This window comes from Oncorhynchus mykiss, chromosome 22 (genome assembly GCF_013265735.2).
Source record: "Oncorhynchus mykiss isolate Arlee chromosome 22, USDA_OmykA_1.1, whole genome shotgun sequence".
Classification (NCBI taxonomy): domain Eukaryota; kingdom Metazoa; phylum Chordata; class Actinopteri; order Salmoniformes; family Salmonidae; genus Oncorhynchus; species Oncorhynchus mykiss.
In genome coordinates, this window is record NC_048586.1 from 16,523,307 (window position 1) to 16,537,727 (window position 14,421).

General features: G+C 42.2%; 1 protein-coding gene across 1 annotated transcript; it reads left to right on the forward strand.

Moving 5' to 3' along the window:
- Positions 1 to 12,031: 12,031 nt before the first annotated feature.
- LOC110501499 (pro-glucagon) lies at positions 12,032 to 14,022 on the forward strand. The gene is made up of 4 exons (XM_021579104.2): positions 12,032 to 12,563; positions 12,674 to 12,779; positions 12,909 to 13,064; positions 13,470 to 14,022. The coding sequence occupies exons 2-4, from the start codon at positions 12,685 to 12,687 to the stop codon at positions 13,588 to 13,590; spliced, it is 372 nt and encodes a 123-aa protein (XP_021434779.1). The 5' UTR covers positions 12,032 to 12,563; positions 12,674 to 12,684; the 3' UTR covers positions 13,591 to 14,022.
- Positions 14,023 to 14,421: the final 399 nt, after the last annotated feature.

Here is a 14,421-nt window from a genome sequence, read left to right on the forward strand (position 1 = left end):
AGCTTTGGGTACTTTGTATCTGTAGTCAACTTCATTCTGATTCTGCGGTCACAGTCAAACAGATACCTAGCCTAAACATCTTGATTCTATGTTTAGCAGAGATCTTCTGTGAATAAAGTAGTTAAAAAAGGGAAGAAAAAAACCGTCTAACAATGTCCTTTGGCTGCTCTATGAGTGGTCTGGATCACTCTTAGATGTGGGAAGGTGTTTAAGAGCAAAGTTACTAACGAAGGCTCTGGGAAACGAGGCCCTGATGTTTCCATCTTTTTTCCTCCCCTAGAACATATATCAATATATCAAATTGTGCCAAAGGCCTGATGCCAAAGGCACATCTTATCTTTAACTTTCACCCAAACACCAGATGTGCTCTCTCTCCCATGTCAAATATGGGCAATGGCCCTGAGCGATAAACATGCAAAAGCACAGTGGGGTTAGCGCTGCACCAACCAAAAGAATCTGGAATGGGAAACCACTGAAGAGGAAGTCCCAGTAGGCTGTCTCTAGTGTAAACTAAAGAGAATGGAATGCTGACATTAACTTGACTATCGGTCTCTCTGCCAGGCTTACGTCTGGAATTACAACATTTATTTGAAACCAAACACCACTGCTGAAGCCATGTAAGTCGCCCATAATGGAAAAGATCATCGGATCCTTAACGGTGGCCCTGACTGGGCATATGAGGGTGAGTACTGAGTAGCATTGACACATTTTAGAGGGAATCAACAAGGTGTGTTTCATCACACACAAGGCTTTTGAGTAACGTGATATCTTCCACTTTTTTTCAGAGCAGGTTTTCTCATCCATTGAGGCAATATGGTGGTCACCAACTGGAAAGTGCCTGTCTTATGTTGATTTTAATGACACAATCAACTTATTTTTGTATGGATATGGACAACACCTCAGAACGGTGGTTGTCCCATACCCTAAGGTGGGATGTTGTAATATGTGCCCTTTTTAAAACATGGTATGAATGTCATAAGAATGATATATATATACCACAGATAGCAGGTAATAGGTCAAATATACAGTATACCATGATCACACATTATGTGTGTGTTGTACATTGTACAGAGTAAATACAGTATTTGAAGTATATGTACTGTATCCTGAAAGAATGCTCATAATTTTTGTTATTCGTGTTATCTCCTGTCAAGGCTGGTTCAACAAATTCTAAGGCAAAGCTGTTTGTGGTGGACACAACAAATCCGTCAAGGCGGACACAGGTGGGGGTGCCAGATTCCATTGGTGCAGGGTACAGTATCATGTCATACTTTCATATACGTTGATAGCGGTTGATATAGTAAAGTGTTGTCATAGGGTGATAGAAAAAAGGGTGATATAAACTGGTCGCTTTGTGTTGTTTTTCTCCCAGTGATCACTATTTGAGATCAGTCAGATGGGGTGACGGATGAGCACGTCGCTGATCAGTGCACCAGGAGGAAGAAGAACCATATCCTTTTACAGATCTATGACCTTGACGGAAACAACTGGATTGAGAACCAGGTAGTCACCTCACCTCACTTTGTGGGTGGGCTCCTTGGTAGACAACAGCATTCAGAGAACAGAGAGTCATGTGTTTTCCAACATTAACACCAGGAATGTTGCTGTTTGAATCATACTGGAACTGTATAGGCTAATAGAATATTTTGTATTGAAATACATGTATATTTTTATTTTAGAAATGTGAACATGTAAGCAAGACAGGTTGGGTTGGCCAGGTAAGTTCACATACTGTATAATGAAAGAACCATGACAACTAAATGTAGCTTTTTATGAAATATTTAGTTTTATGATAATCCATTATTTCCATTTTCCAATATGTTCCTCTCCAACCAATGTTTGCAGATGATCATATACGTTTCTACAAAGGAATAAGTGACACATACGGTTCTAAACAAATTGGCCATGTGAAAGATGTGTTTTGGTGTTTTATTCCTCAAAGTGATTGTTTATTCAATATCAAATCAAAGTGCATTTGCCATTTGCACAGGATAATAAAATGCAGACTTGCAAGCTATGCAAGGGAAAGGGGGATAGCTAGTCAGTTGTACAATTGAATGCCTTCTGCATTTAACCAACCCCTCTGAATCAGAGGGGGGGGGCTGCCTTAATCAACATCCAACAGAAGGTCAACTGCCCTGCTCAGGGACAGAACAACAGCTTTTTACCTTGTCAGCTCAGGGATTCAATCCAGCAACCTTTTGGTTACTGGCCCAACGCTCTAACCACTAGGCTACCTGCCAGGGGTGGTATTTGTTCAAATGTGTAGATTTGAATGATTGATTCCAGTCTACTGTAAATGTTAGCAATATCAGAATTCAATACCTACAGTATGAAAGTGTATATCATTCCAAAGGGAAAGGCAACACCCATTACCTCAGGCAAATGGGAGGTCATCTACATTTCAAAACTCACCCAAGGCGCTATGTAAGTACAGATGCAAATCCATTTCACTTAATTAGATAACAAAATAGAGTTAACCTACTATTTATCCATCACTTTGACCACATTGTCTTTAATGTGTTTCTTATAACCCCCCCATGGATATTTCATTTCAAGTGGTTTCTCTAAATTCATGATCCTGAATACCAAATAAACCATGAAAGTATGTTCAATTGTTCATCGTTCAGACGGAGATGTTGACTCGTATGAACCTGTGTTTGTTTGTTTGTGAGGGTTATGATCGGAAGGAGCCACAGGCCTCATCTGTGGCCTGTATAAGGACAGGTGTCAGTACAACTCAGCCTACTTCAGCTACGATGCCTCTTACTACCGCATGGTCTGCTATGGTCAGTTACCCCATTCCCCATTCACACCCTGAGCACTAACCCATCCGTGATCAATGCACAAAAATAACTGTGCTGGTCAATATCAATGAGTAACACAATAAGTGTCCCAGATAACACCCTATTCCCTATCCAGTGCACTACTTTTGACCAGGGCCTATAGGCCACAGTCTCAGTTCTGACCTCTGACCTCCAGGTCAGTTAGTACCTGAGGTTATGTGGTGAACAATTAGCCTACGTGATGTTTTAGTGTATTGTGTTCACACTCAGGGACGATAGAGGCTCAGGTGAAGGTATGCAAAAAAGTACCACTATTATGAAAATACTCTTTGATACTCAGGTTCATGAATCTTCACCACAAACGGGCCAACTTCTGATATGACTTTTAATTGATAAAGAAGTTTTGTTTTAAAGCTCCTGGTTCTTCGTGACAACAAAGATCTTGAAGACATGATAACAAATCATTCCAAATGCCGACCATGCAGTGTGGGACCCTGAGGGTAGCAGAATTTGGTGGGACTGAAGTTTTACAGACTGGCAGATCAAATCATACCAAGCTAAATCAAATGTATCTCTATTGGCCTCATGTTTCACTACCTTTTTGCCAACAGATCTTTGGTATAAAATGATGTTACGCCCTAATTTCCCCAAAAAACGAAAAGTACCCTCTTCTAATTGATATGTAAGTACACAGGCCTAAGCATCTTACAGGATTTGCAGAGAGTTGATTATCCATTCCACTTCAATTTACTGCCTCCAGCTCCAGTACATTATATTACAATAATTGTAATTGGTCAAGTTATATACTGATTTCCCTTGCAGATATGGAGGCCCCTGTAGTCAGAAGGCAGATTATCGCTACAGACTGAACTGGGGGTTCGTACCTCTCCAGTACGGAGGGGATCATAGTGGCCAGTTTCGATGGATGGGGAAGCAGTTGCCAAGGGGACAAAATAATGCACTCCATCTACCAACGTCTTGGAACGTTGAAGGTGGATGATTAAATAACGGCCGTGGTGTAAAATGCCATTGAACTACAGAGACCTCAGTGTGTCAAGTATAACATCTGTTTAACAGTATGTAAAAACAATTTACAAGTTCAGCAATGTATTCATTTCTGATAATGCATGCAAATTGGAATACCCCAAAGTGGGCTATCTGTTGCTCTTGAAAAAGGTCTCATTAATGTAATCTGCTCTCATCGGTTTTTGATTCTGATGAGATCAACACTTGAATGACATAATGCTGTAATTCCCGTCGCCGGGAATACTAACCACCGGTCCTGGGATCCATCATTACGCACACCTGGCATCCATCATTACGCACACCTGGCATCAATCATTACCTCCCCTATATCTGGCACTCCCTTAGGTTGTTTCCCCAGTCAGTATTGTTGATGTGTTTCATGTCTACACGCTACTTGTGTTTGTTATATTGTTCGATGTTCCGTTTATTATTATTAAACTCACCACCTGAACTTGCTTTCCGACTCGTATACACCCAGATCCCACGATCTCCTTTGTGGTGGAGGTGGACGCTTCAGAGGTGGGCCTGGGGGCAGTTCTGTCTCAACGACAGGGTCATCCACAGAAATTGTATCCGTGTGAATATAACTCTTAACAAACTGTCCCCCGTAGAGAGGAATTACGACGTCAGTGATTGAGAGCTCCTGGCGGTGAAGTTGGCATTAGAGTGGAGACACTGGCTGGATGGCGCCAAGGAACCATTCGGTATCCTTACCGACCATCGGAACCTGGAGTACATACAGACAGCGAGGAGGCTGAATCCGCGCCAAGCAAGATGGGCCCTTTTCTTCACAAGGTTTGACTTCACGCTGACCTATCGCCCATGTTTTAAAAAAACACCAAGGCCGATGCCTGTTCCGTCTCTACGATTCGGGAGAGGGTCCTGTCCAGAATGCACCAATAATCCCATCCTCCCGAGTCGTAGCTCCTGTGGTCTTGGACGTAGATGTGGACATTCGCCAAACTCTGGAGAGGGAGCCCACACTCACTAACTGTCCTCCTGAGCGCATCTACGTTCCCAAAGGGATAAGGGATCGGCTGCTGACCTGGGCACACACAGCTGTTATCACTTGACATCCAGGCATTTCTCGCACTTCCCAATCCATCTCCGAGAAGTACTGGTGGCCCACCTTGGCGCAGGACGTCACTCGTTACGTCAACTCCTGTTCCGTGTGTGCCCAAACCAAATTCCCCCAGAACGCTCCAGCAGGGAATCTCCTTCCCATGCCTCAGCGTCCATGGTCCCATCTATTCTTTGACTTTGTTACTGATCTCCCCTCTGACAGTTTCACCACCATTTTGGTGGTTGTGGATAGATTTTCAAAACCCTGTCGTTTAATCCCTCTTTCTGGTCTCCCTACGGCTATTCCAGCAGGTCTTCCGGCATTATGGCCTTCCCGGAGGACATTATCTCAAACAGTGCCCCCCATATCACATCACAGGTAGGTAGAGCCTTTATGGAGAATCTTGGGGTCACTATCAGCCACACTTCCAGGTATAGGCCTCAGTCCAACGGGCAGGTGGAGAGGATGAACCAGGAGCTGGGGAGGTTCCTGACGAGTCACTGTCAGGACCGGCAGGGAGAGTGGGCTCGATTCCTTCCATGGGCGGAGTATGCCCAGAACTTGCTACATCACTCCTCCACTGGGTTGACCCCCTTCCAGTGTGTTCTGGGTTTTGGAGAATCTCTCACGTGAGACTCCAGCATGTCATCCATCGTCAAAAGGAACAGGCAGACCTCACCACAGTTAGACACCCGTGTAACACCCTGGGGTCCGTGTCTGGCTTCCTACTAGGTACCTTCCACTCCGCCTGCCCGCAAGAAGCTGACCGGAGGATTAACGAGGTGACATAAAGGTTTCAGTTTCCCATTGACTTTTGTATCTCACCTTCTTGGTTCCCTAGCTGATGCTGTCCCCCACGACACTTCTCCACCCATCCTGGACATCGAGGGTGGTCCGGCCTAAGCCGTCAGATCTCTACTAAACTCGCGACGTCGTGGGGGTCAGCTCCACTATCTGGTGGACTGGGAGGTGTATGGCCCGGAGGAGCGGTGTTGGGTTCCGGTGAAAGACATTCTGGATCTCAACACCACATGTCCACCTTCGCCGCCCGGACCAACCCTCTCCTTGTCCTCGGGGCCGTTCCTCTGGTCGGCGTCGTCCTGCGTCTGGAGCCACGGGTGTACTGCCACATCTACTCTCACTCCTCCCCTCCGGCGTTCGATGTTGCCGGTATACTAACCACCGGTCCTGGGATCCATCATTACGAACTCTTGGCTTTACACGCACCTGCACGTCATCAGGCACACCTGGACTCCATTATCTCACTTATTACCACTCCTATATCTGGCACTCCCTTAGGTTCTTTCCCCAGTCAGTATTGTTTATGTGTTTCATGTCTATACCTGCTTGTGTTTGTTACATTGTTCAATGTTCCGCTTATTATTAAACTCACCACCTGCACTTGCTTTCCGACTCCCAGCGTCTACGTTACAGGGTGCTGGAAGTGGAGTTTTTAAGTGTCGAATAGCAGTTGCCCCAGTAGCTAAGTGGGTATATTATGGTATGTATCAGGGCGTATAATCATACAACCGGTCAAATACTATAAAAACATGCATTTAGTAATGCAGAAAGTTCAAAAGGCAATGTTTGTTTCACCTTATATGAGTACAGTCACTAGCTGGATATTCCTTTCCCAGACTTGTGTATACTGAATGCTACATTAGTAAACCGGAGAAGAATGCTGAAGGTAAAGACATCCGAAACATCACAATGTCCCTCTTAGTCATCAAATAATCTATTGTATGTCAACAGTAACTGTGTCTACATTAAAAAATATATTATATTCTACAGAATTCTACAGTAACAACTAGAGCACAGAATTTCAAATTAGTGGACGATCTCCTGGTTCATGGGACAGCTGCTGTGTCTGTATGTGTCTTTGTTTCAGTTAAATATTTTACATGCTACTCAGTCACTCACTCACACACAATGCTGTATTCTTAATTTTGAATGTATAGAATATAGTACTCGGTATAGCCATTAACAGGTGAATGCTCCTGATCTTATTCAAAATTGGTTTTAACCTGTTGAGTCTATGGGGGCGCTATTTCATTATTGGATTAAAAAACGTGCCCGTTTTAAGCGCAATATTTTGTCACTAAAAGATGCTGGACTATGCATATAATTGACAGCTTTGGAAAGAAAACAGTCTAACGTTTCCAAAACTACAAAGATATTATCTGTGAGTGCCACAGAACTCATGCTACAGGCGAAACCAAGATGAAACTTCAAACAGGAAATTAGCAGAATTTCTGAAGCTCTGTTTTCCAATGTCTCCTTATATGGCTGTGAATGCACCAGGAACGAGCCTGCGCTTTCTGTTGTTTCTTCAAGATGTCTGCAGCATTGTGACGTATTTGTAGGCATATCATTGGAAGATTGGCCATAAGAGACTACATTTTCCAGGGGTCCGCCCGGTGTCCTTTGTCTAAATTGGTGCGTAATCTTAAATTGCGGTCATTTTCTCCTGGGATTCAGGACAGAAAGCACACTTCCACGAACGATATATCATCGAAGAGATATGTGAAAAACACCTTGAGGATTGGTTCTAAACAACGTTTGCCATGTTTCAGTCGATATTATGGAGTTAATTTGGGAAAAAGTTTGGCGTTTTGATGACTGGATTTTCGTTTTTTTTTGGTAGCCAAACGTGACGCACCAAACGGAGCGATTTCTCCTAAACAAATAATCTTTCAGGAAAAACTGAACAATTGCTATCTAACAGAGTCTCCTCATTGAAAACATCTGAAGTTCTTCAAAGGTAAATTATTTTATTTGAATGCTTTTCTGGTTTTTGTGAAAATGTTGCCTGCTGAATGCTAATGCTAATGCTAACGTTAAATGCTACGCTAGCTAGCTACTGTTACACAAATGATTGTTTTCCTATGGTTGAGAAGCATATTTTGAAAATCTGAGATGACAGTGTTAACAAAAGGCTAAGCTTGAGAGCTAGCATATTTATTTCATTTCATTTGCGATTTTCATGAATAGTTAACGTTGCGTTATGGTAATGAGCTTGAGTCTGTATTCACGATCCCGGATCCGGGATGGCTAAGGTATTTGACTGATGCAAATATTTCCTTGTTCAATAAGGTATTACAAACTGTTTGTTTTTCTTGTAGACAATGTTCTCTTCCAGCAATCTGAACAGATCTCCAAAGCCCTGGTTGACCAGCATGTTGACTTTGAGGCAATGGTAAATATTGGTTTGGGGAGGACAACCTGAGGAATGTGGTGGGGATGATGAGTTGCACTTGGAGTCCGCGTGAGGAGTGTCAAATATTCTTCATTGGTTCTGATCTACAGTTTGCCTATGTTTGATAGTCATATGGCTAACTATAGTATGTGTAATACTATTTTGGGGAGTTACTACTGTATGTTACATACAAACTATATGTTACAACTTTCATTACACACATTTGACAGTTTATAAGACATTTTGCATACCCTTCACTGAGTGGTTTGAATATGACCTAACTGTATCTATGATATGAACTACACTGAGTGTACAAAACATTAAGAACACCTGCTCTTTCATTGACATAGACTGACCAGGTGAATCCAGGAGAAAGTGAATCCAGGTGAACGCTATGATCCCTTATTGATGTCACATGTTACATTCACTTCAGTCAGTGTAGATGAAGGGGAGGAGACGGGTTAAAGAAGGATTTTTAAGCCTTGAGACAATTGAGGCATCGATTGCGTATGTGTGCCATTCAGAGGATGAATGGACAAGACAAAAAATGGAAGTGCCTTTGAGTGGTTTATGATAGTAGATGCTGGGCGCACCTGTTTGTGTCTAGAACTGCATCGCTGCTGGGTTTTTCACGCTCAACAGTTTCCCCTGTATCAAGAATGCTTCACCAGCAGTGGCGACCCGTCATTCAGGTTAGGTGGGGCAGAGCTCCACCTGTTTTGAGCCCCACCTGTTCAGCAAAAAAAACACATATACAGTTCCTTCGGAAAGTATTCAGACCCCTTGACTTTTTTCAACATTTAATCCTAGTAAAAATTCCCTGTTTTAGGTCAGTTAGGATCACCACTTTATTTTAAGAATGTGAAATGTCAGAATAATAGTAGAGAGAATGATTTATTTCAGCTTTTATTTATTTCATCACATTCTCAGTGAGTCAGAAGTTTACATACACTCAATTAGTATTTGGTAGCATTGCCTTTAAAGTGTTTAACTTGGGTCAAACGTTTCGGGAAGCCTTCTACAAGCTTCCCACAATAAGTTGGGTGAATTTCGGCCCATTCCTCCTGACAGAGCTGGTGTAACTGAGTCAGGTTTGTAGGCCTCCTTGCTCGCACACGCTTTTTCAGTTCTGCTCACAAATGTTCTATAGGATTGAGGTCAGGGCTTTGTGATGGCCACTCCAATACCTTGACTTCGTTGTCCTTAAGCCATTTTGCCACAACTTTGGAAGTATACTTGGGGTTATTGTCCATTTGGAAGACCCATTTGTGACCAAGCTTTAACTTCCTGACTGATGTCTTGGGATGTTGCATCAATATATCCATATAATTTTACTACCTTATGATGCCATCTATTTTGTGAAGTGCACCAGTCCCTCCTGCAGCAAAACACCCCCACAACATGATGTTGCCAAACAGTTATATTTTTGTTTCATCAAACCAGAGGACATTTCTCCAAAAAGTACCATCTTTGTCCCCATGTGCAGTTGCAAACCGTGGTCTGGATTTTTTAAGACGGTTTTGGAGCAGTGGCTTCTTCCTTGCTGAGCGGCCTTTCAGGTTAGGTCGATATAGGACTTGTTTTACTGTGGATAAAGATACGTTTCTACCTGTTTCCTCCAGCATCTTCACAAGGTCCTTTGCTGTTGTTCTGGGATTGATGGGCTTTGAAATACATCCACAGGTCCACCTCCAATTGACTCAAATGATGTCAATTAGCCTATCAGAAGCTTCTAAAGCCATGACATAATTTTCTGAAATTTTCCAAGCTGTTTAAAGGCACAGTCAACTATGTAAACTTGTGACCCACTGGAATTGTGATACAGTTAAGTTAAATAATCTGTCTGTTAACAATTGTTGGAAAAATGACTTGTGTCATGCACAAAGTAGATGTCCTAAACGACTTGCCAAAACTATAGTTTGTTAATGAGAAATGTGTGGATTGGTTGAAAAACATGTTTTAATGACTCCAACCTAAGTGTATGTAAACTTCCAACTTCAACTGTATGTACATGTGACATATCAGTTTTTATATTTTTAATACATTTGCAAAGCAATTATCTTTTTGTCCTGAATACAAAGTGTTATATTTGGGGCAAATACAAAACAACACATTACTGAGTACCACTCTCCATATTTTCAAGCATAGTGGTGGCTGCATCATGTTATGGGTATGCTTGTAATCGTTAAGGACTGAGGAGTTTTTCAGGATAAAAAATAAATGGAATGGAGCTAAGCACAGGCAAAATCCTAGAGGAAAACCTGGTTCAGTCTGCTTTCCACCACACTGGGAGATTAATTCACCTTTCAGCAGAACAATATCCTAAAACACAAGGCCAAATATACCTTGGAGTTGCTTACCAAGAAGACAGTGACTGTTTCTGAGTGGCCTAGTTACAGTTCGGACTTTAATTGACTTGAAAATATATGGTAAGTCTTGAAAATAGCTGTCTATCAACAAACAATTAGACAGAGCTTGGAGAATGTTGAAAAGAATAACGGGCAAATGTTGCACAATCCAGGTGTGGAAAGCTCTTAGAGACTTACCCAGAAAGACTGACAGCTGTAATCACTAACAAAGGTGATTTTAACATGCATTGACTCAGGGGGTTGAATACTTGTCTAGTCAAGATACATTAGTGTTTTATTTTTCATGAATTTACAAATGTTAGCATTTTTCTTCAAATTGACAAAAAATGACAATTAAATCAATTTTAATTCCTCATTTTGTGGAAAAGGTCAAGTGGTGTGAACACTTTCTGAAGACACTTTATATGATTGTTCACGTGGTACGCTACATTGCCAAAAGTACGTGGACGCCTGCTCGTCAAACATCTCATTCCAAAATCATGGGCATTAATATGGGAAGGCTTCTGGGAAGGCTTTCCACTAGATGTTAGAACATTGCTGCAGGGACTTGCTTCCATTCAGCCACAAGAGCATTAGTGAGGTCGGGCACTGATGTTGGGTGATTAGGCCTGGCTCGTAGTCGGCGTTCCTATTCATCCCAAAAGTGTTCAATGGGGTTGAGGTCAGGGATCTTTGCAGGTCAGACACATTCTTCCACACCGATCTCAACAAACCATTTCTATATGGACCTCGCTTAGTGCACAGGGTTATTGTCCTGCTGAAACAGTAAAGGGTCTTCCCCAAACTGTTGGCAAAAATTGGAAGCACAGAATCGTCTAGAATGTCATTGTATGCTGTAGCGTTAAGATTTTCCTTCACTGAAACTAAGGAAGGAATTACCCAAACCATGAAAAACAGACAATTATTCCTCCACCACCAAACTTTACAGTAGGCACTATGTATTGGGGCAGGTAGTGGTCTCCTGGCATCTGCCAAACCCAGATTCGCCAGATGGTGAAGTGTGAATCATCACTCCAGAGAATGCATTTTCCATTGCGCACAGTGATTTTAGGCTGTGTGTTGCAGCTCGGCCATGGAAACCCATTTCATGAAGCTCCCGAAGACGAGTTAATGTGCTGACATTGCTTCCCGTTCTGTGAGCTTGCTTGGCCTACCACTTTGCGGCTGAGCTGTTGTTGCTCTGCACTTTACAATAACAACATTACATTTGGCCGGGGCAGCTCTAGCAGTGCTGAAATTTGACGAACTGACTTATTGGAAAGGTATCATCCTATGATGGTAACACATTAAAGTCACTGAGCTCTTCAGTACGGGCCATTCTACTGCCAACATTTGTCTATGGAAATGTCATGGCTGTGTGCTCGATTTTATAGACCTGTCAGCAACGGGTGGAGCTGAAATAGCTGATCCACTGATTTTAATGGGTGTCCACATACTTTTGGCCATGTAGTGTATATGAGTATATACCAAGTTCACATGGTATATGATTCTTCAGTCTGGACACATTATTGATACAGACTGTGTTTTGCATGTGATCACATTAGTATTGAACAAATAAACAAATTAATATAATACTGAATTACATTGTGTTCGTTCCTTGATCACCTAAATATCTGATCAGTCTCTAAATTCCACTCAGGGATGAAATGCTGAAAGGAGGTGTTTCAATGTTTGCTTAACTCCATGTTCTTACGTTCCACAAACACTGAACCTGCAGTGCAAACCAGGCTATCTGAAAACAGATGGTAGACTGTTATATAAGTATTTGGATTTGTTGGACAGGATGAAATCATGTTTGATTTCGACACCTAAGTGACAGCTTTTACCTCTGGACAGTTCCACATTTAAACAAAGATGGACTGCAAATGTATCTAGTGCGTTGAGTCGAGTTCTGACTAATGGATTGAGAGTAACGAATGTGCCTGTGCGTCTGTGAGGAGGGTGCCACCTGAGCAGACAGTCACCCAGCTCAACTATATAAAGGCTGGCCAGACCAAGAAGGGGCCAAGAAGCAGCTCCAGGGAGCCAAAGAAAGAAAAAACCAGCAGAGATCTACCTACGCACAGCAGGCAGCCAGGCACAGACTCCCCCTTTCTCACCGACGCTCAACAGAGGGAACACAGGTGAGCAGCACCAAACCCCTACAACTCATTTTCAACCGCTGATACTTCACATCAGGAAGTTTCTCTGAATTTGTTTTTAGCAATTTCCTATTTCCACTGCTAATATCTAGGAGGTCAAAAGATGAAAGGCACCCACTCTTTCGCTGGACTTCTGCTCTTGATCATTGCTCAGAGCAGCTTGCAAATCCCGCAGGAGGACACAGAGGACAACTCCAGGTAGGAGCCTCAAACTCTGAGAAACTTTTGAACTCTGCACCAATCAGGTTTAGTCTCTCTCTTTCTCTCTCTCTCTCTCTCTCTCTCTCTCTCAGCATCCTGTAACTACTGACTTGTCTGTTTCTGCAGCCTATTGACAGAGGACTCTATGTTCAGCGAGCCAAGGGAGCTTTCGAACACGAAGAGACATTCAGAGGGAACATTCTCTAACGACTACAGTAAATATCTCCAGTCGAGACGAGTGCAAGACTTTGTCCAGTGGCTAATGAACTCGAAGAGAAGTGGGTGAGTGTTTCTTTCTTTTTCTCCTACTGTGTGTGTCTGTTTTCCTCATTCCATTTCAAAAAGCAGTAGATCATCTTCCAATATGTTCCAGCTTAACCTGAAACTGTATGAATGCAGTACTTAAGCGATAGGATGAATGAGCTATAATGAGCTATAAACAAAGACAAAAATGGCCAAAATGTTTATGACATACTGTAGCTATTTACTACATGTTGGTGTTTTACATGGTTTTACATGGTTTTACATGGTTTTACATGGTTTTCAGTTACAGCTCAGAGAAGTCTTACTATAGCAGCTTAATAATGCACAGTGAACCAATGTGTTTAACAACTGCTTATTTCTCATATATTATTATTTTTATATAGTTACTATCAACACTATAAAATCTCTCCATATTTTTTTCAGGGGTCCCATCAAACGACATGCAGAGGGTACCTACACCAGCGACATGAGCTCCTACCTGCAGGACCAAGCAGCCAAGGAGTTTGTGTCCTGGCTGAAGAATGGCCGAGGCAGACGAGAATAGGGCTCCTCTACTCAGCCACAGAGTCCCAGTGTCTTATTAATCAGTCCCAGTGTCTTATTAATCAGTCACAGAGTCCAAGTGTCTTATTAATCAGTCACAGAGTCCCAGTGTCTTATTGATCAGTCACAGAGTCCCAGTGTCTTATTAATCAGTCACAGAGTCCCAGTGTCTTATTAATCAGTCACAGAGTCCCAGTGTCTTATTAATCAGTCACAGAGTCCCAGTGTCTTATTAATCAGCCACAGAGTCCCAGTGTCTTATTAATCAGTCACAGAGTCCCAGTGTCTTACTAATCAGTCACAGAGTCCCAGTGTCTTATGTCTTATGAGCCCCCAGTCAAGAGAGAATGCAACTCATCCAGAATGACCCCCCTGTTCAATTTCCTGTTTAATAACCTGTTTCCTCCTTCTTCTGGCCATGCTAATAAATCCTCCGACAAGAAATTGTGTTGCTTGTCAATTGCTTTTTGTTTGTTAACATAAAATGGTGACATACTGTATTAACTAAATGCTTCACTTTCTACTTCAAGGGCAAGATTTTCAGTGTTAGGAGGGGAACAAGATCGAATGGTTAAACAATAGCCTAATTAAAAAGTTTGATAAAAAAAAACACTCTCCTTCTAAAAATAACAGGTTAAAAATGTTGGTAAAACTGGACCAAAATCTGTAGCCTGTAGCTTGCTAATTTTGTTGGAGAAAAATTTTAATAAACCATTATTCTTGCCATACAAAATGTATTCAAATATCCAAAGATACACTCAAAAGTATGTGGACGCCCCTTCAAATTGAGTGGATTTGGCTATTTCCCGTTACTGACAGGTGTATAAAATCG